General features: G+C 38.5%; 1 protein-coding gene across 1 annotated transcript in view; it reads left to right on the plus strand.

The window, feature by feature from the left end:
• Nucleotides 1–2,157: 2,157 nt before the first annotated feature.
• LOC128979641 (lysine-specific demethylase 4C-like) overlaps nucleotides 2,158–23,144 on the plus strand; it is a 244,084-nt gene continuing 223,097 nt past the window's right edge. The window contains exons 1-3 of the mRNA XM_054397969.1: nucleotides 2,158–2,351; nucleotides 7,937–7,986; nucleotides 23,039–23,142. Coding sequence (XP_054253944.1) covers nucleotides 2,266–2,351; nucleotides 7,937–7,986; nucleotides 23,039–23,142 — 240 coding nt within the window. The 5' untranslated portion in view covers nucleotides 2,158–2,265. The remainder of the gene's footprint in view (nucleotides 2,352–7,936; nucleotides 7,987–23,038; nucleotides 23,143–23,144) is intronic.

Genomic DNA, 23,144 nt, shown 5'->3' on the forward strand with positions numbered 1-23,144 from the left:
ACTTCTCCAAAATAGGCTTTAGAAAATGGAAATAGCCCATGCATCTTGAGTGTAGAAATTGTGTAGTTGGTATGTTTGGTATTTTGAAACAAACTATTTCTCTGAGGATTGTTCTCCATGGGAGGCTTTGATTTTATTTCAAGGACAGAACACCAGCAGTTTGCTTGGTGACAACTTGTGACTTGACTTAACAGAAGGTGAAAAGATGAGAAGTGGTGCTAAAATAAAAATAAAACATCCTAATTATTACTAAATTCTTATTAAGAGAAAAGTAATATTTCAGGATGTTATGGTTAGTAAAAGCTTACTTGGATTAAAGAGGGCATCTGTACAAATAAATTGGTAAAAAGCTAACAGTAGTGTTAAGTAGAAGGGTGACATTCTTATCTGAAGAAACCTATGTGAAAACTGCTACAGGATGGAAGGATATTCTGGGGAAGTAATGCTTTAGTTAGGTTGTCTCTTGCCTGCTTTTGGCTACTCTGAGTATGTGGCCTACGTTAACAGTTGGTTTTTATGACATATTTGTTGTTATCTTCTAACCCTATGTGTGTTGCTGTGCTTACAACTTGTTTTGCCGCATCACTTAGTTTCTCCAAATTGCCCAATTTGTGAACAAAGATAAATCACATTAAAAAAAAAATCTGTAAATAAATTTCACGAATCTTTGAAAATGTTTCTTGAAATGAATTTTATATATTGCAGCTCTATTAACTTGCTGAAGATTGTGATTTTTAGATTTGAAAGGTGTAGATTTAAGTAGCATCTGCTGTTTGTGTTTATTTTAGTGGTTAGTTTTTTTCCTTTGGTCATCATATTTTTTTCTTTTAGAATTTTAAATGCTTGTATGTCACACAAATGCCTGTTCGGGTAGACTAATTCTGTAGTTTACAGTCCTTTACTCTCCTTTATAAATGTCCCTGATAACTTACAGATACTTTTTCTTACTAAGTGAAATAGTTACATCAGGCAAACAAGCGCTTAATATGATGAACATATAGAAATTACCATCTCGTATATAATTTCTAGTTGCTGCTTGTGTTACATGCTTGAACATAATCCCAAAAAACAAAGAAATGAGCAGTGAGAGTATTAAATGTTCATTATTTCTTGCTTTTAACATGAATTCTTACTTCACCACCTGCCCAACTATTGAATGTCACAGTGTTCCTTGGACTCCAGTCTGCCATCATTTTGTTCTCCACATTTCAGTAAGGTATTACCAGAATTGTATAGAGTTCATCATGGTGGGGTAATAGTCAAGGGCGTGTTTAAGGACTGTCTTACTTAAAAAAAAAAAAACAAACAAACAACAACCAAAAGCCTGAACTGAGTTTGTAATGTTTTTATTATATTCCTTGTTTTTCTAACTGCTTCAGCCCAGCTAATGTCTCCCCTGGAGGTGCTAATAATTGCTGTTACAATGAGGTCTAATATCTTCAGTTTTGCAGCTTTGATCTTGGTTATTCTGATTATTGTATGCGGTATTACCTGAAATTAGAATTGCACTTTGTAGATAATTGTGACACTTAAGGAAAACTGTGTGGCTTTCTGAATAGCTTTTAATGTACAAATTTTATAGGCAATAATGTAAAGAAACAGCTGAAATCTAGTTAAATCAATAGACTCATTTTTATGGTATATTTCTTACGTAGTATTTCCTTATGGCTAGACATACCTCTAATGTGATGTAATGGTTTTAGTTTTTATACCTTAGAAAGAAATAGTACATTTGCACATAAATTAAATGTTACAGTATTTTTTCATACCATTTAGTATTACTCAGTAACTAACTAAAAAGTGTAGATAGGTTGAGTGAAACTTAGAGGCATCCAGTTTTCAACTCATCAATATTTTGGCTGCAGCTATTATTTCTGTTGTGTATGGTATTTTACTCCCTGTTAGATTTATGTATTACCTGTTAAGCAGATAGGAAATTCTGAACATGTCAGACTTAGAACCTGCTATAAATCTTCCTAACATTAGGACAGTTTTTCTCTGGATAACTTCAATTGTCTTTTAAAGTGCTTACAAATTTTTTATTAATATGTAGTCTTCTAAGGGTTAGTTCTGATATTTACCTTTTGGCTGAGACTGTTGTATAAAGCTGCATTACTTTGTCAAATTATTAATATATTCATTATGTGTCTTTTTCAGGGTGTTGAGGAATGGAATATTGCTCATCTTAATACAATATTAGATGTTGTAGGAGAAGACTGCGGGATTTCTATCGAGGGTGTAAATACGCCATATCTGTATTTTGGCATGTGGAAAACAACATTTGCATGGCACACTGAAGACATGGATCTCTACAGTATTAATTATCTCCACTTTGGGGAGCCAAAGTCATGGCAAGTTTAAATTTTTATGAAAGATGATTTCATTTATCTGTTTGTTTCAGATGACTAAACTAAACAAATGAGATACAATGGCTTCACAGTGAAGCTTTCTTGGAAAGCCAAGTTAGTACTTTTGGGTTTTTTAGGTCTGAGAACGCTATGAAGTATGTGATAATAAAGGACATCACAGTGATGCATTCTTTCATTTTAAAGGAAGAGACTAATTTAATACATAAGACCTCCATAAATGCATTTGAGTTCAACAGAAAAAGGTTGTAATGATTCAATATGAGAAGTTCAGTGAGTTGGGAACCCAGTCTTTCGTACTCTGCTTCTTATCACCAAGATGAGTATTGAACTGATGGAGCAGGTCCAGAGGAGGGCCACAAAAATGATCAGGGGGTTGGAGCACCTCTGCTATGAAGACAGGCTGAGGGAGCTGGGGTTGTTCAGCCTGGAAAGGAGGAGGGTCTAGGGAGACTTGATAGTGGCCTTCTAGTACCTGAAGGGGGCCTGCAAGAGGAACAGAAAGAAACTGTTTACAAAGGCCTTCAGTGATAGGACAAGGGGCAATGGCTTCAATCTTGAGAAGAGCAGATTTAGACTGGGTGTTAGGAACAGGTTCTTTATTCTGAGGGTAGTGGAACACTGGAACAGGTTGCCCTGGGGAGGTGGTTGTGGTCCCATCCCTGGAGATATTCAAAGTGCGGCTCAACAGGGCTCTGAGCAACCTGATCTAATTGAGGATGCCCCTGCTGACTGCAGAGGGGGTTGGACTAGATGACCATTGAAGGTCCCTTCCAACCCAGACCATTCTATGAATACAAGAGGCTGCTTTTCTGGGTGCTTTCTGCAGAGTAAAGCAATGATTCTTTGTTTCTGTTGTGTGCTTGTGTTAATACTTTTAATAATACCATCTTAAAAGTCACCCCATTTATAAAAACACTTACCAGAGTCTACGGTTCCAAGTAACCACTTGGAACTGGAATCACTTGGAACCCTTTGCACAAAAAGCTATACAAGTGACACAATAAGCCAAACCTTTTTTATTTGTAAGATGCCATTTACAAAGTGTAGCGTTGAAGAGTAGAGGTCTGTGAGGTCACCAGAAAGGCAGAAAAGGTAATACTGACTACTTTAAATATGTGGAATTTTCTGGTTAGGCTTTATATTAATTTAATTTTCACTTAATAGGTGATGTTAACTGTCAGTCAGGATGGACTTCCACAAGATCTTTGGCTGTGAGATACAATGAATTTAATTTTTTATGTTCTCAAACATATGTACAGTGTATGTGACTGTTTTTTAAGTCTGCAGTGTAAGTTATAGAAGGTTAGAAAAGGAGCATCTGTCTAAGTTTAAGAGCTGCTTTATGTTATCCATGTTGTGGATAAGTCATATGAAATCTGTTACTAGTTTTTTTTTTTTAATGGTAAATAGAGGTTTTGTTTTCTGATTTTATAAACTAGGGGTTTGTCACCATGTAGTCACCATTCAATGATGCTATTGCAGCCTGCATTTTACATTCTGGGAGTTATGTTATGAGGTCCTTGGAAAAAGAAAAAGAATTTTGAGATCTTTGTATTCATGTAGCTGCTATTTTCATTTAGCTCCACTGCTTTTCTTGCTGATAAAGTAGTACTCACTTTGTGATGCATGCTAGTGGGATGTCCTTGGTTGTTACACAATGACAACTGTGAAATTCATGGAGCATGTCTCAAGGATTACAATTTTTAGCATTGTTTGAAGACACGTAGTCCTTCTTCCTCTAACAGTTTCCCTGAATGAGGAGTTAGATTATATTTCCATCTTGAGTATGTCCTTAAACTAGGTTTTTAATGTTGGAACAAACCTGGTGATAGATGCATTTTCTAGAGTGGGTGCTGGTGGTTGAAGAGAAATGAAAACCTACTTCAGACAGATGACAACTAGAATCACTGTATTTATTTTAACTACAGTAGTAGATTATGTAGGGTGCTTTAAAAATTGCATGCAGTATTTTCAGACAGCTATAATAATGCTATGCTGCACTTAATTTTTCTAAACAAATGTGCTTATACCAGTGTCTTAAGGGAAGTATGTTCTTTTAATTTGAAGTTACAAAGAGTTAGAGATGCTTCAATGCTAGATTATTGAAGTTTGAATTAACTGAATATGTTCCAATTAAATAACAATGATTTTCACTAGATTATCATTGAACATTCATAATAACGTTCAAATAATCTAACATGCATTTGCATATGTTTAGTTTCACTAATAAAACATGTAAATGTGTAGTGCTAAAGATTCCATTACTGACTTAAAGAAAAAAGGAGAGGAGACATTTCTAGGTGTGTTATGAGTGCATCTCTGTGCAACATCCAAACGTTCCTAATAAAATTGAGCTTGTTTAAAATCTGTATTTTTTTCTTGTATTGTTCTCTCCTTGTTTGACATGAAAGGTAGAACTTGTATTTTACTTTAATGGACTAGCAATAAGTTTGTTCTTGTAGGACAGAAACTGTAAAGGTAACAGTAACTCAGAGGTTATTTATATTTTACATGTGAGTAACCGAAGTATTTACTAAAATTAAGTAGGTTGTAATTTTGCTGTTTTCAGCCAAACTGCCAGAACGTTGCTTTTTCATTTCATAAAGTCGAGTATCTGGGTTCTCATCAACCATGTTTTCTGAGCTAGAGCAGGACTGAGTGATCACAGCTACAGGACTACTATCTGTTGTTGTGTCTCCTGGGGATTTGGAAAATATAGGTAGAACAGGGAGTGCACATTGCACCTAGTTCGTGAATAGACAATGTGTGTTATTGCTGAAGACTAAGAGTCAATTTGCAAAACAAAAATAAAAAAATGAGGCAGTGGAGTTGTTAGCTTATTTGAAGTGCTCTGAGAAATCGTGTAATAGAATTAATCTTGTAAAAAATCTATATAAGTGTTTCAAAAGCAGAGGCTAATGGTTTAGATCTAATGTTTATTATTTATTTGTAGTTATTTGTAGCCAGTACCCTTGATTATGTATTTATGAAGATCACTTTGAACAATACTCAATAAATGTCTGTACCATCATTTTTTCTTTCTAATGTAGCAATGAGCAGTGTCTCTTCAGCTTTATATATCTTTGCATAACACTTAACGAGTATATCTTCCTAAGCTAATAAAATTAAAATGTAGTTAGCATTAATATGTCCCTTTTTATCTGTTTCTTCGTTTATTATTCCAGAAACATTCTCTTTTTCTCTTAGTGATTTTGCATTTGATGTCCATTACATTTTACTTTTAAAGAGGGCTGGACTTGCACTTTAAGATAAAGAAATCAAACAAAAGTTAGTGACCGTTTGATAGTGTAGCTAAAGGGAAGCTGGGCACAACATGACAAAAGATGTTTTCCTAAGAGCTTTTGAACCTGCTGAAGTTCTTTTAGCAGCTAACTGTTGAGACTTAAGAGTGAATACTTTTTTCTCTGACGTGGTGATCTGAGTTTGGGAGGGTTTTCTTGTTTAAGGGAGTATAATGTTTAGTGTAATATAGTAGACCAAGGATCCAATAATATTCATGTAACTGTGATTTGAGTAATATCAAAGGCGGATTGCTCAACTGCAGAAAAGCTTGATTTGTTAAAAATTGTGTTAGGAACCAGCTTTGAAGGGCTTGGAAAGCAGCTGTGGAGTTCCTTGTGTCCAGTACTACAAAGATGGTCTCCTGTTCTTGGATCTTTTCTTAGCTGTGATATAAAAGCAATGGGGACAGTGGGAAGAAATAAAAGATTGAGGAGCGCATGCTGCCGCAGACACAAAAGACAATAACGAAAAGCGCCAGCTTGCATTGAATGAATTGTTGCTTGGTAACTTTAGATCAACTAAATAGCTATAGCCAGATAAAATGATGTCCCAGCTTATTTTTCTGAGAGCTTATTGAGAGTTCAGTTGTACAGGTTTACATTTTTGTAATTTTAAGAAGTACTTAAATGTTTACATATGCAAATGGCAGCATACAATTGCATAGTACCACAAAAATTTAGTTACATGTACTTAAGGAAGAGAAACTTTTTAGGAGAAAGATCCAGTCCAATTAGGGACAGGTAAAGCAAAGCAAAGTCTTAGACTAAGTGTTTTGTGAGACATTAACACTGTCTATTCCTAATTTACGTTATGGAGTTGCATTTAATGACATACAGTAAAGTATATAATGCTATACATGGCATGTGTCTCCACTTGGGTGTGAAAGATAGAGTCATAGTTGGGATCACTGTGTATATGTTGATGCACGTATAATACAGAGTGGAGAACAGCCACACATACTTTGGAAGTAAAAGAGAAACAAAATCCGTTATTTTAAGACAGTGAATTTTTGATTAAAACTGAAGAGAGCAGAGTGAAGCTGGAATTCTCCTACTTAGTACCGTTTGAGATCTGTTGTCAGTTGACATGGATTTTGCTACAGTTCAGCTTAGAGCACTACCTTCTGTGGTCAAAGGGTCTTTTGTGCAGCAGTTTCAGGTGTAATAGAGTAAAATTGAATGTGTGTGCAAATTAGAGCTTTAGGTAGTGGGATGTCAGTTTCTAGTGCAAAATGAGGGACTTCACTTGTTTTTCTAAGTTGTTGGAGGAGATGAATGAAATCTGTGTTTGGTGTAGTAAAAGAGAAAAGTGGTAGGTTTGACTTAGTTCAAATCCACATTTTCAAATAGCATTATGTATGGCATTTTTTCATTTTCTAAAACATTTTTTTATAGATAAGAATCAACCTATTGCTTTTGTAACATAAACTGAAGAAAAGTCTATTACATCCTGTATCCTGTATCCAAGCAATTGAAGTCAATAATGCCTAATTAATATGTGCAATATATCTGTTCAGTCAATATATGAACAAAAATATTCAGAAAAGCAGAACAAAATGGCAGATTTTTAATAATCTTAAATTTTTTTAAACTGTAATAAACATTAAAAATAACATGATTAATTGCAGTTATTTTTTATTGTTGCTGCTATGTTGCAGATAGCATATGGAATCCTTAGAAAATAATTTATTGTAAGAGCAGAGTGATTCTAAGATATGTATAATTGTTTTAAATTAAGGAAAGTGTGTTGTAAAAATAATTGTAGATTCATTACACTTAGAGTTAAAAAAAGACGAGTAACACTTTTATTCCACAACAGTGGCTATAGGAAAAAAAATAGGTGTTTAATGCTCATATGTTTCTGTTGAATTCTTGTGTGTTGCGAAGCTGAATAAAATTAAAAGCAATTCAACCTGTGTAAATAAGATTTATGTGGTTTTCTTCAATTTAGAAAATGAAAGTGTATGTCTCTTAAACTGGAGTAGTGTAACTACATCAAATAGTGCCACTGTGCATTATTTTAAATAGTGAACGTAACATTCTTGAACTACATATTATAATGTTTAATCTAGAAGTAAACAATTTTTTCCAAAGAAGTACCTTTTTTTTTTTTTAACTCAGAAATTGGTGTGGTTTTGGTGTATAATTTTTCAGTCTTCAGTATTTTTTGCTTCTGTATCTTTAGATACTTACCATGTGTGAATCATGGGGTTTGTAATAGTTATTTCTTTAAACATTTAATGCTTTTCTTTATGTGAATTTTAGGTACGCTATTCCTCCAGAGCATGGGAAACGGCTTGAAAGACTAGCTCAAGGTAATATTTTCAGTATTTCCATACATAGGATGTTTGAAGGACAAACCTCTAGCAAAGTGAAAAGCATTGTCTTTGACTAACCTACTGTGTTTTATTACCTAATGGTATGTGACTTTTATATGTTTACAGTATGCTTGTGAACAAGGAATTCTTAAAACAATACAGTCTTTTTTTCCATCTTCTTAGAACTTCATTTCGTACTGGTGTTTTTAGCTTGGCGGTGTTTATGAAAATTAGGCGTAGTATTCTGTTTTCATTGGATTTTTTTTGCTGCTGTTGTGTCTCTCTGCCCTAGCTTTTTCTTGTAAGAGCTTCTATTAATCAGTAACATTTGAATCTTAACTTTTTAATCTAGGTTTGATACAAAAATAGAAATATTGAAGGCAGCTGAGTCTCCAGAAGTTTCATGAAAGTAAATGACTTGGTAGAGGATGGAAGTCTGTTTACTATGTTTCAAAAGAGGGAAGCAGACAAATTGAAGCTAAATATTTTTTTCCCTTTTTTTTTCAGCACCCTGTTGTGTGAGCATACATATAAATTCATTTTGCCCACATGTGTTCTTGCTTTTGCCCTCCAGAGGTATGAGGAATGTGTGTTGAGAAGGAGCAAAGGATATTGTTGTAAAGTTTAAATCTAAGGGATAAAAATCACTAGTGTATGGGAAAAGTCTCCTCACACTGTAATTTATTTTCAGTAAAACTACACCTCTTTTTTTTTTTTGTTTTCAGATTGAGTGCATGTTTTATATTCATACCCATTTTATGTGCATATGGGTGCATGACTCTTTCTGAGCTAATTTTCGACTATTGCTGAAAACAGTAAGGTGGCATATATCACTGAGATGTGAAAATAAAGACTCACAAACTTGCAGTCTTAAGAAAAAAAGTCTCAGATGGCTTTTAGATTGGGTAATTTACCATAACTAAATTTTGCCATAGGTTTTGGTTAGCTAAAGTCATCTTTCTTTTTTTAAAACATTATTTTTCTAACTTGCAAGTAAAGAACACTTCATATACATACCATGACACTTTTGATTTTCACAGGTAAACAAGTTGATATTCGTTGTAGATTGGGTAAGCAAACTTGACTTATGATATCATTCAATAATTATTTTTAACATTTACCGGAAATGGGGAAGGAGTGACAGGAACAGGTAATTAGAAAAAGTTCAGAGAGGGCTATCAGAACTGGTGCAAAATTTGCCTTTTTCTTAATAAGCTTTCACTTTGAGTCTGAAAGTGTCAAAGGGAAGAGAATATGATAAAGAGCTGTGATGACTGGCATAGAAAAGGCAGTTAAAGAGTAACAGCTATGATTTTGAAGATTTCTAGCAAGTTCAAAACAAACAGAAGATGATGATTCGTTTCTTATTATGAGTTCCTCAGTGTCCATCATGGATCCAAAATTTTGCATGGATTCAGATGGAGACTATACAATGCTGGCAAAAAAATAAATCTGTCGGAGGAGTATATGAACTGCATCTGGCTTTGGAAGTTTTGGACCAGCAACTCGTTGGTACTAGATTATTTAGAGGAAGCAAAGATTTCATGCTTGATCTAAACACTTCTCTGTACATCTAATTTTTATTTGCTAAGGACAAGACCTTTGGGTAGATAGATTTGTCATTTGATGTGGTATGGCTGCTGTTACAGTGAAGAGCTGGAATCCCCCTCCCACAGTGACAATAACCAGGCTAGCTCAGTCTGGAAGCAAATGAAGCTGTATTTACAGGCAAAATTACAATCTATGATGAAATGCAATGAATATGTACAAATATACACTATTCACAACATCTACAAATACGTACAATCAACAGAAAAACACAACAAAGCCCTCTGGCCCCAAAAGGGGGCTGTGCTTCTTCTCTCCCCACCCCCTTCCCAGAGCAGGCAAAAGGGAAGAAAGCCAAGAAGCAGAGAGAGGTTCGTTAAACTTAGCTTGTCAAGGTCAGTATGCGAGTGTGTGTTACTTTCAGCCAGAGGAGAAAAGAAGCAGGCAGACAAACTGAGAGTGACTGCAAGACTGTACCTTGTTTTGAGTACTGACTCTTAAACATTTCTATCTCTCCACTTTTCTGCTCTAACTTTTTGAGAAGAAATTAAAAACACAGTCTGCTCAGGCATTTATTATAGATGTCATGTTGATCAATTTTATCTATGTAGTATTTTAAAAATATTCAGGTTTAAACGTTGTGTAATAACTCTGTATTGAAACATTTTCTTCTTGTGGCTATGGGAAGAGAATGAGTAGTTCCAGCAAAACCTGTTCCCTCATTTCTAAAAACTGAGTGGTGTTGAGGCATGACATTGCTTGTTGGAGGCTAAAAGGTCTCTTCAGATTTTTCTATGGACCCTGATTTTCCAAGATACAAGAGTAACCTGTTCATATTCAGAATGTAAGTAATGTTAGAGATACATGTTTTGCTACATGGGAGCTTTTGAGGTCACTTAGAGATACAGTTTGAGAAAATACTATGTAAGAAAACTGTTGTCTGAAGGTGCTCAGACTTACTACTGGTAAAGGAGCTGGGCATAAAGCATGGGGAGAAGTGGAAATCTCCAAAACCACTGTTCCTCAGAAGCCAGTAGGTTATACTGGGGAACGGTGTCATAATTCCCAATGTCAGCATTCTCCTAAAGAAACATGTGGCCATGGGATATGCAGGTGGACTCTTTGCTGAATTAAAAGCAGGCTGAATGACAGGGCCCAGAGAGTCTTGATAAATGGAGTTAAAACCAGCTGGTGGCTGGTCACAAGCAATGTCCCCCAGGGCTAGGTATTGGTATTAAGCAAGGCTCTGCGAAGAGGTCTGGACAGGTTAAATTGACCAAGTGCCGGGTCCTGCCACACAATGCTACAGGATTAGGGAAGCGTGGCTGGAAAGCAGTCCTATGGAAGAGGATCTAGGGGTGCTGGTGGATGGCTGGCTGGACATGAGCCAGCAGTGTGTCCAGGTGGCCAAGAAGGCCAATAGCATCCTGGCCTGTATCAAGAACAGTATGTGCAGCAGGACTAGGGAAGTGATTGTGCTCCTGTACTTGGACCTGGTGAGGCCACAGCTTGAGTACTGTGTTCAGTTCTGGGTGCCACAGTGTAAGAAAGACATTGAGATCCTCGATGGTGTCCAGAGAAGAGCCAACGAGGCTGGCGAGGGATTCGGAGGGCATGGCATATGAAAAGCAGCTGAGGGAACTGGGGTTGTTTAGTCTGGAGAAGAGACTAAATCATCTCTACTGAGAGAGTGGTGAGGCATTGGAACAGGCTGCCCAGGAAGGTGGTGGAGTCACCATCCCTGGAAGTCCTTGAGAAGCATGTAGATGTAGCTCTTCAGGATGTACATTAGTGGTCATGGTAGTTGGGTTATGGTTGGACTTGATCTCAAAGGTCTTTTCCGACCTTAATTATTCTGTGACTCCAAGCAATAGAGAACATTGCATTATAACATCACAAGACTCTTACAAATAAATATATTAAATGTAGGCACACTCAAGACATGCCCAAAACTCAACAGAAGGATTCTCAGACACCACACTAATGTTAAAATTATGCATTTACAAGATTACCAGTTAGTCCCAGACATTTAGTGAAATGCCACATCCAAAAGAAAAAACACCAATCTCTATCTAAGATATAACTACCATTCAAACTGTATATTCATGCTTTTATGAGACAGATGAAATCTTAATTTAATCAGTTAACTCTAAATTAGTTCTACAAAAGCAGGGACAGGGAGGGATGGCAGCGTATCTCCCTGGCTTGGGTTTTTAGCTCACTTGCTTCTGCTTGCTGCTTCTTTCTGCTGTGGTTTCTCCTGCAAATAGGCTATGGTAATTGTGCATTATTATTATTATTATTACCTTAATAATGCAGTAATCTCTTATTTCACTCTCTTAGTCTCAACCCAGAGTATTTTTTTTTTGTGTGTTGCTTTTCTGTTACTTCGGTGATGGGGGAAACAGACAGGTGAACCTGTTTGGTCACTTTAGGTAAGGTTTTTAAAGAGTTAGTTAACATAAGCAGCAATAGCAAAGAACACCTAGGGTTCAGATTGTTAGCAATGAAAAGGATGCTCTCAGGAGGGACTACATAAATATTCTGACAGATAACCTTTCCCCAGATAAGGTAATCTTATATAAAGTAACCAGAAATATTTGTGCTAACAAAATAAAACTGCTTCTTGAATTAGTCTTACTACTGGGCTGTTGAAGACACTCCTTTTGTCAGCACTAGTCTACTTCACTAGACAACGATGTTTCCATAGAAATACTGGTGTTACAATCCATAATCTAGATACAAGTCAAAGCCTTCTCATTTGGAGGGAATGCTGTGAGCACTGGGCACTAAAGCTGATCCCTAGCTCTGTCTGACACACACAAGACATTGCTGCACTGAGAGCCTCTAAAGCATACATGAAATGATTAAGTGATTAACATCTTAAAATCAGTTCAACTCCATAACTTAAGAAATGGTGAGCATTGTTAACTGGAAGGCTCATTCCTTTGTATCACAAATCGCTCCTATCAGATGACCGTATTGCATCACAACTCTCAATTACCAGCTGAAGTGGATTGGGTTCCATTCTTCCAATCACCGTTTTCAAGATAGTTGGAACACTTATCCATGGTACTAAATCTGCAACTCCCCTGACTCAGAGAGTGATTTTCTATGTATTACCTTGCATAATTGCAATTATTTGGCCATTTAATGAAACACACACAAAATCATAGTCTTAGGGAACTTGCAAATAAAATTCTGACTAGTCAATGAATGAGGCTAGACTTCCTATCTTTACCTGCATTTTCACACTCAAGTCTTCACCTGAAATTTTACATTAAAGATACTGTATCTCTATTTTATTAATATAGATGGAGAACATAGATATTAAATATATATAATAAAACATAGATATTAAATAATTAATAAACCACCTTACAACTCTTAAGTTTTAAGCATCTTTATTGTACTTTAATGTAACTAAAAATAATCCACCAAACCTTACAAAGGAGCAATGGCAATTTCAATGCTATGCTAAGCAGAGACTACAAAAGTAGCACACGTGAATGTGAGTGTTATGGCCAGCTAAGTTTATTATCTCTTAAATGTGAATTTCCTGATTTCACTCATGTAACTATCAGTTGTTACAAGAAAAATTCTTCAGTTGCTCAAGTTTCCAGATTTGAGACCTTCAGAAATTTGCAAGTTCTACATCAAGTTTCATTGCAATAATTTATACTTGCTTTCATCATAGCAGGTAATGACTTCTGCATGAAATTAATTAATACTATACACCATACAAAGCTTTTATAACACCCCTATATACTTAAATTGTATTAAACTTCATTTGCTTCTTTAGCATAACTGAACATCATAGATGATGACATTTCCTCCCTAGTACATTTTTTGCAATTAAATGATCTATTAAAAGACCTTGAAAATCCTTCAAGCTGTCATTTTTGATTTGTGATGACTTCTCTATTTTCTGTCCCATTTTGTGCACCAAAAAACCCCAAACCTTAGGAATACCACAGCACTACAGATTAACATCAGAACAAGTATAAAAATCGCAGTTAAAAGCTCACTTGAGATTTTTATTACGTTTATGTCTACATATAATTGAAAAAAACTACATAAATGGAAAAGCAGCTGAAGGGCAAAATCAAACTGTTGTCTTTATTAGATGGAAGTCTAATAATGTCTTTCAAATAAAGTATTTGTAGGTGCCACAGTCAATCCAGATTTCAGTGGAAAGCAAAAATGAAAGCAGTCATGCATAAAAGGCATGTGTGATGTGCAGACACGATAATGGAAAATATTCTAGCCTTCCTTTAATTTTATGTGTCAAATACTGCCTTGATATAGGGATTCCATCATGTTTAACGTATCTTTTTTCAAAAATGATTTAGGAGCACTTAATGTGGTAGGCAGCTGGTCCTCACAGCTAACCTACTCGAATAAACTACTTTTTTTCTTCAGAAATATTACTCATCCCAAATTATAATTTAAAATATTTTCAATAAACATGCAATTAAATATGGTCTCATTTACACTTGTGAGTGGGTACCAGTTGGTTTTAACTCCATTTACTGCAACTCTTTGGGCCCTGCTTTCCTGACTCTTTTTAATCTGGGTTTTAACTGCTAACCAGTTGTACCACAGGGATTTTCTTTTCAGAAAGAAAGGCTTGTATGATCTCACCTTTAGCCTGGGCAAACAATCTGGTAAACAACCTTGTAATGAGGGAATAACTGCCTTCTTTTCTTCCTTCCTTTATTAAAGGGTGAAGTGCTTTTGAGAAAATTACATGAATGAAACTGGAAAATTTGAATGTGTAGACTTGGACAGAATTGAAAGACAGTTAAACTTTTTTTCTAGTGTTAGGGAATGTGTAGACTGCACTTTGATTTCACTTCAAGGGCTTTGTAACCACAGAAAATGTTCTCTTGTGAATTTCTCTTACTGGATTTCATGCAGTTGTGCTCTGCTACTCTGCAGTGTTTGCAACTTTCTTAGAATTCAGCAGCAAGCTTATCTTCTGTTTGGAATTGTCACACCTATTTCTGATCTCTTGGAGCTGTGGCGGTGCAACTCATGTTTTAGATATATGCCCAGTTATTGAGCTAATTAAGCATATTGCCATAGCAGAATTTGGTACAAAATTTGTTTTCTTGGGGAAGATAACTCAGTCAAACTCTCTCTGCTTTTAGAAATTGAGATTTTTTGCTGCTTTTTTTTGTAGTTATTTCCTCAGCCTGAAGGATCGCTTTCAATCACTTTTTTTTTACAGTATGTTCCAGTATATTACTGTGCTGCTCAGGACTGACATTTCTTGAAATTTGAAAGACATATATTCCAAGTTATGATTGTTACAATTATGTTATAGGTGTTAATTATGTTCAAAAATAGTTGAAATTTATTTTCTGGAGCTTAGTAATTGTAGGATGTCTTTGTCATGGAGAGGGGGAATAGGGATGGAGGATGGTGATTATTATGAATTATGAAAAGATGAGTTATGAAATTATTGTTTATTATTATTAATATTCGATTAATTACTTTATATGTATTGATTCGGATGCACGGTAGTAATAATATAGACCATAACTGATTTAGTATTTACAATCATACCCAATTATAATATTTACAGTCAATTTCTAATTAAGGGAACGAAAGGGTGCAGTTCCACCGCTTGTCCACTAGATGGAGACTCGACAAGGCGCTTGCGGCTGCTAGCTGGCTATAGAGATATTTATAATGTTGTCACGAGGCAGGTTAAGCTGGAAATATCACGCGGCTGTGCGTGGGCACTTTGAATAGAAGGTTACTAAATGTTATACACCTACCAAGTTGTGCAGCTCAAACTACAATATTACTTGAAATTCTAAAAGAGAGTAAAGAATTCTATGCCTGTTGGGAAGCAAAAAGAAAGGTAATAAGTTTGGTCTCACAGTATCTTAGCATAGTTGTTTGTACTTAGATCAACATGAGTGTGTGATGCACTGTTTCTGTGCTGCTTAACAACTGTATACTTGAAAAATTTGGAAGAAACTTCTTCTAGGGCTGCAGAAGGTTATAGAGAAGATTGTACAAGGAATATAGCAATTATGTGATAAAATTTTTCTGGAATTGTAGGGTGAGTAATGGAATCACAGAATCACAGAAACAATCAGATTGAAAAAGACCCTCAAGATCACCAAGTCCAACTGATAACCTTACTCTACAAAGTTCACCCCTAACCATATCCCCAAGCACCACATCCAAATGACCTTTAAACACATCCTGGGTTGGTGACTCAACCACCTCCTTGGGCAGCACATTCCAATTCCTGACCATTCCTTCTGTGAAAAATTTTGTCCTAAGGTCCAGTCTAAACCTACCCAGTCATAGTAGTAGAGAGCAGTGAGGTCTCCCCTCAGCCTCCTCCTTTCCAAAATAAACAGCCCCAGCTCCCTCAGTTGCTTCTCATAAGATTTATTCTCCAGGCCCTTCACCAACTTCATTGCCCTCCTCTGCACTCCAGCACCTTCACATCTCTCCTGTATTGAGGTGCCCAAAGCTGGACACAATACTCGAGGTGTGGCCTCACCAGAGCTGAGTACCAGGGCACAATCACCTCCCTACTCCTGCTGGACACAGTGTTTCAAATACAAGTCAGGATGCCGTTGGCTTTCTTGGCCACCCAGGCACGCTGATTGCTCATGTTCAGTTGCCCAACGATTAGAACCCCCAGGTCCCTTTCTGTTAGACAGCTTGCCAGCCACACTTCCCCAAGCCTGTATCATTGCTTGGGGTTGTTATGACCCAAGTGCAGGACCTAGCATTGGGCCTTGGTGAAGCTCATCCCATTAACGTTGGCCATTGATCCAATCTATCCAAGTCCCTCTGTAGAGCCTCCCTACCCTCATGCAGATCAACACTCCCACCCAACTTGGTGTCATCTGCATTGATGACACACACTCCATGTCTTCATCTAGGTCATCAGTAAAGATGTTAAACAGAAGTGGTCCCAACACTGAGCCCTGAGGAACACCACTTGTGACTGGCTGCCATCTGGATTTAACTCCACTGACCACCACTCTTTGGGCCTGTTCACCCAGCCAGCATTCTATCCAGCAGAGCCTGTGCTCATCCAAGCCACAAGCAGCCAGTTTGTCCATGAGAATTCTGTGGGGAACAGTGTCAAAAGCTTTTTCAAAGTCTAGGTAGACAATATCCACAGCCTTTCCCTCATCCAAAAGTCAGCTCATCCTGTCATGGAAGGAGATCAGGTTGGTCAGGCAGGACCTGCCCTTCATGAACCATGCTGACTGGCCCTGATCCCCTGGCTGTTCTCTCTATGTCATGTAACGGTGCTCGAGATGATCTGCTCCATGACCTTCTCTGACTGAGGTCAGATTGACAGGTCTACAGTTTCCTGGATCCTCCTTTCCTCCTTTCTTGTAGATGGGTGTTACATTTACTGTTCTCCTGTCCATTGGGCCCTCCCCAGTTAGCCAGGCCTTCAGGTAAACAATGGATAGTGGCTTGGCGAGCACAGCTGCCAACTCCCTCAGCACCCTTGGGTGTAGCCCATCCAGCCCCATAGACTTGTGTGTGTCTAAGTGGTGTAGCAGGTCACTGACCACTTCCTCATTTATTGTGATGACCTCATTCTGATTCCCTTCCCTGACTCCAGGTTCATGAGGCTGGGTGTCCAAGGAACTGCTGGATCCAGTGCTAAAGACTGAGGCAAAGCAGGCATTGAGCACCTCAGCCTTCTCCTCATCCTTAGTCACTCTCTTTCCCTCTGTATCCAACAAAGGATGGAGATTTTCCCTAGTCCTCCTTTTGTTGTTAATGAATTTATAGAAATATTTTTTATTATCCTTAATGGCTGTGGCTAGGTTGAGCTCTGGCTGTGCTTTGGCTCTCCTAATTTTCTCCCTGCATAGCTTCACTACATCTTTATAGTCCTGATGAGAAACCTGTCCCCTCTTCCAAAGGTCATAGACTCTCCCTTTGCTCTTGAGGTCCAGCCAAAGATCCCTATTCAGCCAGGCCAGACGCCTTCCCTGCCGACTCGTTTTTGGCTATGACCTCCTTTCAGGTAGTTGTAGACAGCAATGAGGTCTCCCCTGAGCCTCCTCTTCTCCAGGCTAAACAACTCCAGCTCCCTCAGCCGCTCCTCATTGGGCTTGTGCTCCAGACCCCTCAACAGCTTTGTTGCCCTTCTCTGGACACGTTCAAACAACTCAACTTCTTTCTTGATGTTGAATTGAGGGGTCCAGAACTGGACGTAGTACTCAAGCTGTGGCCTAACCAGCACTGAGTTTAGGGGCAAAATGACTTCCCTGCTCCTGCTGGCCACACTACTCCTGATACAGGCCAGGATGCCATTGGCCTTCTTAACTACCTGGGCACACTGCTGGCTCATGCTCAGCCTACTGTCAACCAGGACCACCAGGTCTGTTTCCACCTGGCTGATCTCCAGCCACTCCAACCCCAGCCTGCAGCACTGCATGGGGTTGTTGTGGACAATGTGTACAGCCTCCTTTTGTTGTTAATGAATTTATAGAAATATTTTTTATTATCCTTAATGGCTGTGGCTAGGTTGAGCTCTAGCTGTGCTTTGGCTCTCCTAATTTTTTCCCTGCATAGCTTCACTACATCTTTATAGTCCTGATGAGAAACCTGTCCCCTCTTCCAAAGGCCATAGACTTTTGTTCTTGAGGTCCAGCCAAAGATCTCTATTCAGCCAGACCAGACACCTTCCCTGCCGACTCGTTTTTTGGCCTTTCTGGACTCCTATATCCTCCAGGGTGGTCTCCCAAGGGACTTTGTCAATCATTCTCCTGAACAGGCCAAAGTTTGCCCTCTGGAAGTTCAAGGTGGCAGTTTTACTAACCCCTTTCTTTGTTTCCCCAAGAACAGAGAACTTGATCATCTCATGATTGCTGAGCCCTAGACACTCTCCAACCTTGACGTCCCCCACAAGTTCTTCCCTGTTCACAAGAAGCAGGTCCAGGAGGGCACATTCCCTGGTTGGCTCCCTCACCTCACTCCACACACTCCAGACCCTCCTGGACTTTTGTCTCCCTACTGTATTGTATTCCCAGCAGACATCTGGGACGTTGTAGTCTCCCATGAGAACAAGGGAAGTGATTGTGAAACCTCTCTCAACTGTTTATAAAAAATTTCACCTACCTCTTCATCTTGGCTTTGAGGTCTAGGGCAGATTCCCATCACAATATCACTCTTTCTGTCCTTACTCCTGATTCTTACCCATGAGGACTCAATCCTATCATCACCTTCATTAATTTGCATAGTTTCATATGTTTCCCTAACATAGAGGGCCACTCTTCCACCTCTTTTTCCTTGCTTACCCCTTCTGAAAAGTTGGTTCCCATCAATTACAGCACTCCAGTTGTGGCAGTCATCCCACCAGGTTTTCATGTCTGGCCTCCAGCTCCTCCTGTTTACTGCCCATGGTTTGTGCATTTGTGTATAAACATTTCAGGGAGGGAGCTGAGTACGTAGTTTTCAACCTTGAGGTGGGGTAGACCTTCTGGCTAGCTAAGATGCCAACACACTGCTCCACAAGCTTTGGGCTACTATACCCAGTGTTCTTGGTGGCAAGGCCAGCTATGTCCCTGTCCCTTTTAAAACCAATTTAAAGCCTTGTCGATGAGCCCAGCCAACTCATGTGCAACGATTCTTTTCCCCTTATGGGACAGATGAACATCTGTCACCAGCAGACCTGGTGTCAAGAAAACTTCCCCATGGTCAAAACCCCCAAAGTCTTGTTGAAGGCACCAACCTCTAAGCCATTTATTAATCACATGGATTTTTTTTTTCCTTCAATATTACTTCCTGTCACTAGAGGGATTGAGGAGAACACCACTTGTGCTCCTGAGCCCCCAAATAATCTCCCAAAGCCCTGAAGTCCTTTTTCAATTGCTTTTGATGCCTATACATTGCCTCATCACTCCCAATCTGCACAACCAGCAGCAGGTAATAGTCTGATGGCCACACCAGATTGGGGAGTCTCTTAGAAATGTCCCAACCCCATCCCCCAAGCACAGGCAGCGGACCTCCCTATGGATGGATCTGGCCTGCAAATATGGCCCTCAGTTCCCCTGAGAAGGGAATCCCCTACTACCACCACCTTTCTTTGTTTCTTCTTTGCACGAGTCCTAACTTGTGGGACTGGCTGACAAGTCCTGGGTAGCTGTGTGCACAGACAGTCATGTCTATCCTCGTTCATCTGGCCCTCTGTTTCAAGAGCCTCCTACCTGGTGTGTGTGGGCAACTGAGAAGACTGGGAGGATTGAGGAAGGGGACTCCCCTGCCTCTCCAGAGAGGGACGTGCTTCCATTCCTCCCCATCCCTCGTGTTTTTCCTTTTTCCAGGTGACAAGAGCACATGGGATCCCCTGCTTCTTGTGCCACCCACACCTGCTGACCCTCCCCCAGGGACAGCAGAGTCTGACTCCCCAAGTCTATCTCCTCTTCATATCCCTTTATAGTCCTTAGCCTTGCAACTTCTTCCTTCAGCTCAGCCACCAGATGGAGCAGATTGTTGCCCTGATCACATCTAACACACGTGTTGTTTCTGCAAACCTCCATTTGCAAGGGCCAGGCTCCAGCACTCACCACCAGGGGCTTGGACATCTCCATGTCTGCTCAGAATCTCTGTCTGGGTACCCACAGTTCTACTGACAACAGTCCTCAGCCTGGTCATCACCAGGGCTGGATCTCTTATCACTAATTGACTTCACAGGCTACTGGGACACACCCAGATGACTTGCCTTGCTTCTTGCATGACCTTGCTCAGCATACAGGGCTCACAGACCCCCAATGAACTGTGAACAGCTGCAGCACCCCCTGGGGCTCCTACAATCACTGTTTGATCAGCCTGTGCTCCCAGGGATTTCTTATCACCTGACCAAGGATGGGTGATACCGGTTCTGCCCACGTGGGTGGGTGGTGGGCAGTGCTGTCTCTGCAGCAGATGGCCCTTTGGTGTGTTAATGCCTCGTTTAGATTTACCGGGAGGTGCTGGTTCCACCCACCCAGCTCAGCAGCCCACCCACAAGCTGCCAGCCCCCCAGCACAGTAAAACTCTTTTCCAGGCTTCAAAAAGCCCTAAAAAGAGCTTTTCGATGGATTTTTTTGGCTACAGATCCCCTGCCCAGCACAGTCTTACCTGCACTGAATCTAATCTCTGTAGCGAAATATGAGTCATCAGAGAGAAGAAATGAAATGTGACATTGCAGAGAAGGCTATATATTATGGGAAAAGGCTTTCATTTATGTAGTTAATTAATGGGAAGTTTTTTTTTTTTAAATGATCATGTAGTGAACATATTGTTCCCAAGAATGAAACTGCTTCTGTGAATGATAAAGATTTATGTGAGAGCGGTAGATGAATTTGTGTAAATACAGCAAAAGGCTGTCAGAAAACCTTTTTACTGTTGAGATGTGCTGTGTCTAATGTGTCCACTAAGCAATGTTTTTGCATTATTTTCTAGTGATTTTTGTTACGTTTTTGCTGTGTTTTTCCTGGATGACCTCTTCTTACTCTTTTTCCGGGAGAACAGTTATAACTAATTTCAGAGAAAGTCAGTGGTATTCTTGGTTAATATATTAATTTTGGACATTGTTACCTTGGATAATCCTAGGTAATCCATCAAACTGCATTTCTCTCAAAGTTCTTTTGTATTCAGCACACATAAAATACCATTTTGTGCATCAATGAATCTAAAGTATTTTTTTCCAAATCAGTATTAATGCCGTTATTAAGGAGAGCTTTTTGTTGTGAAGAACTGGCATTGTGTTTTCTCCAGTATCAGGTGGCTGTGCAAGAAAATTCATTATAATTTCTGTCCATTTTTCCTGGGTCATTCTTCTCCGTAACAGAATAGGATTACATATGTTTTCCTTGCACCCAGAAAAAAGTAATCATTTAAAAATTACTTTATATCTGGATTTTGTTTATCATGTGACTTTTAATTAGGTTTGTAATAGAAAGGAAAATAGTTTTAGAGAAAAACTTTTTAACCAAACATTATCATAGAATTTTTTTTTAGTAGTACAGTCAGACTAATTCATTTTGCACTGTTAAAAATACTTAGAAGTAATAATTTCTTCCTATATATTTTAAGTGGGAGGTGTGATGAAACTGTATGTGTAGCAGTGAGAGCTTACTCCTAGAGTCTAAGACAAGGTGCCAGTACTCCCTATTTTAACTTCTTGCTTGCTTGAGTATTGAACTTCAGAGAGAAGGATTACTTTCAAGTATTGCATCCATGATGTAGTAAAATTATGTATTATCTAGTACTGCTAAGCATAGGGATGTTAGTCATAGTGTATCTTATGGTGATTATTGCTAATAGTCTGGTACAAACACTGAAAACAACCGTAAGTGTAAAAATAATGATAATTTATAACACAGCCAAAAGTATTCCTCTTGGCTCCCAACCAAAGATACTTGATCGCTTCATAGCAAGCAGTATGGAAGTGGAAGAGGGATTGAGAGCAGTGTAGTAGGTGGTTAGATGGCTCTCACCATATTCCTTCCATTCCTTCCAGTTTTCATCTCTTTTCAGGAGCTCTTTGCTTTCATGAACTACTATGCCTTTCTTTTCTCTCATTGTAGTGTTTGTAGGAATTGTGTTGGCAGGTTTTGAGTGTTACATTCTTTCTTAAAGGAAGTCTGAACCAAGGTGAGGAAGGAATAAAATGGCAATGGTTTGGAAACTTGCCCCTTCTTTCTACTTCTCTTCTCCAAATTTCCCCTGTAACATAGTGATTTGTTACCACAATATAATTCAGTTAAAGGGAAAAGAACTCAATGTTTTCATTTCAAAAATGGAAAGACTGGGTAGCACATGTGAACTGTGGCTGAGGTGCTGTTCACTTTCCTGGTTAGAGGGTCAAATTCTGGAGTTTAATATGTTGTTCATAATTTCACATTTCTCCCCAGCTCCATGTTCTTGTCAACTGGATTATATAATTATTCAATGAACTGAGTGCAGTTTGTGCAGTGGATATAAACAACAATGAAAGTTGAAACATGAAAAGCAATTTTGTTCATAGCAACCAAGACAAGATATGAACTAAAACCCACCTGTTTTCAGATGTACCAGATATCTCTGTGAAAGTAGCTATACTCTCTAACCTTTTCTGGATAGAAAGTTGTGTTTACTGTATAGATGGTCTAGAAGTGCTATGTAATCCTAGCATTGATACACTACAGTTTATTTCATGTTTCCAGAAGTTGCAGAAAGAACACTAATGTAAAAACCCCAGCCCTAACAGTAAAATATTTCTGTGAAGCATAAAGAAGTACACCTAGGTTTACAGTTCCAAATTTCCTTTAAATTATTCAACTTCTTAAACACAAACCCCATGAAACTTAGGAAGTGCATTTGATTTTGATACAGATCTCTCAGAACCTAGCAATAACTGGATAAAAAAATATGAAAGAAGTTTAATCAACATTATATATTATAAAAGATGACAAAGATTTCCTGTGTTTTAATCAAAAGATACTCAGTTCTGCTTGTCTTGCCTTATTAGGGTTCTTCCCAAGCAGCTATCAAGGATGTGATGCTTTTCTTCGCCACAAAATGACTCTTATTTCTCCATCAATATTGAAAATGTATGGAATTCCTTTTGACAAGGT

This window comes from Indicator indicator, chromosome Z, assembly GCF_027791375.1.
Source record: "Indicator indicator isolate 239-I01 chromosome Z, UM_Iind_1.1, whole genome shotgun sequence".
Taxonomy (NCBI): domain Eukaryota; kingdom Metazoa; phylum Chordata; class Aves; order Piciformes; family Indicatoridae; genus Indicator; species Indicator indicator.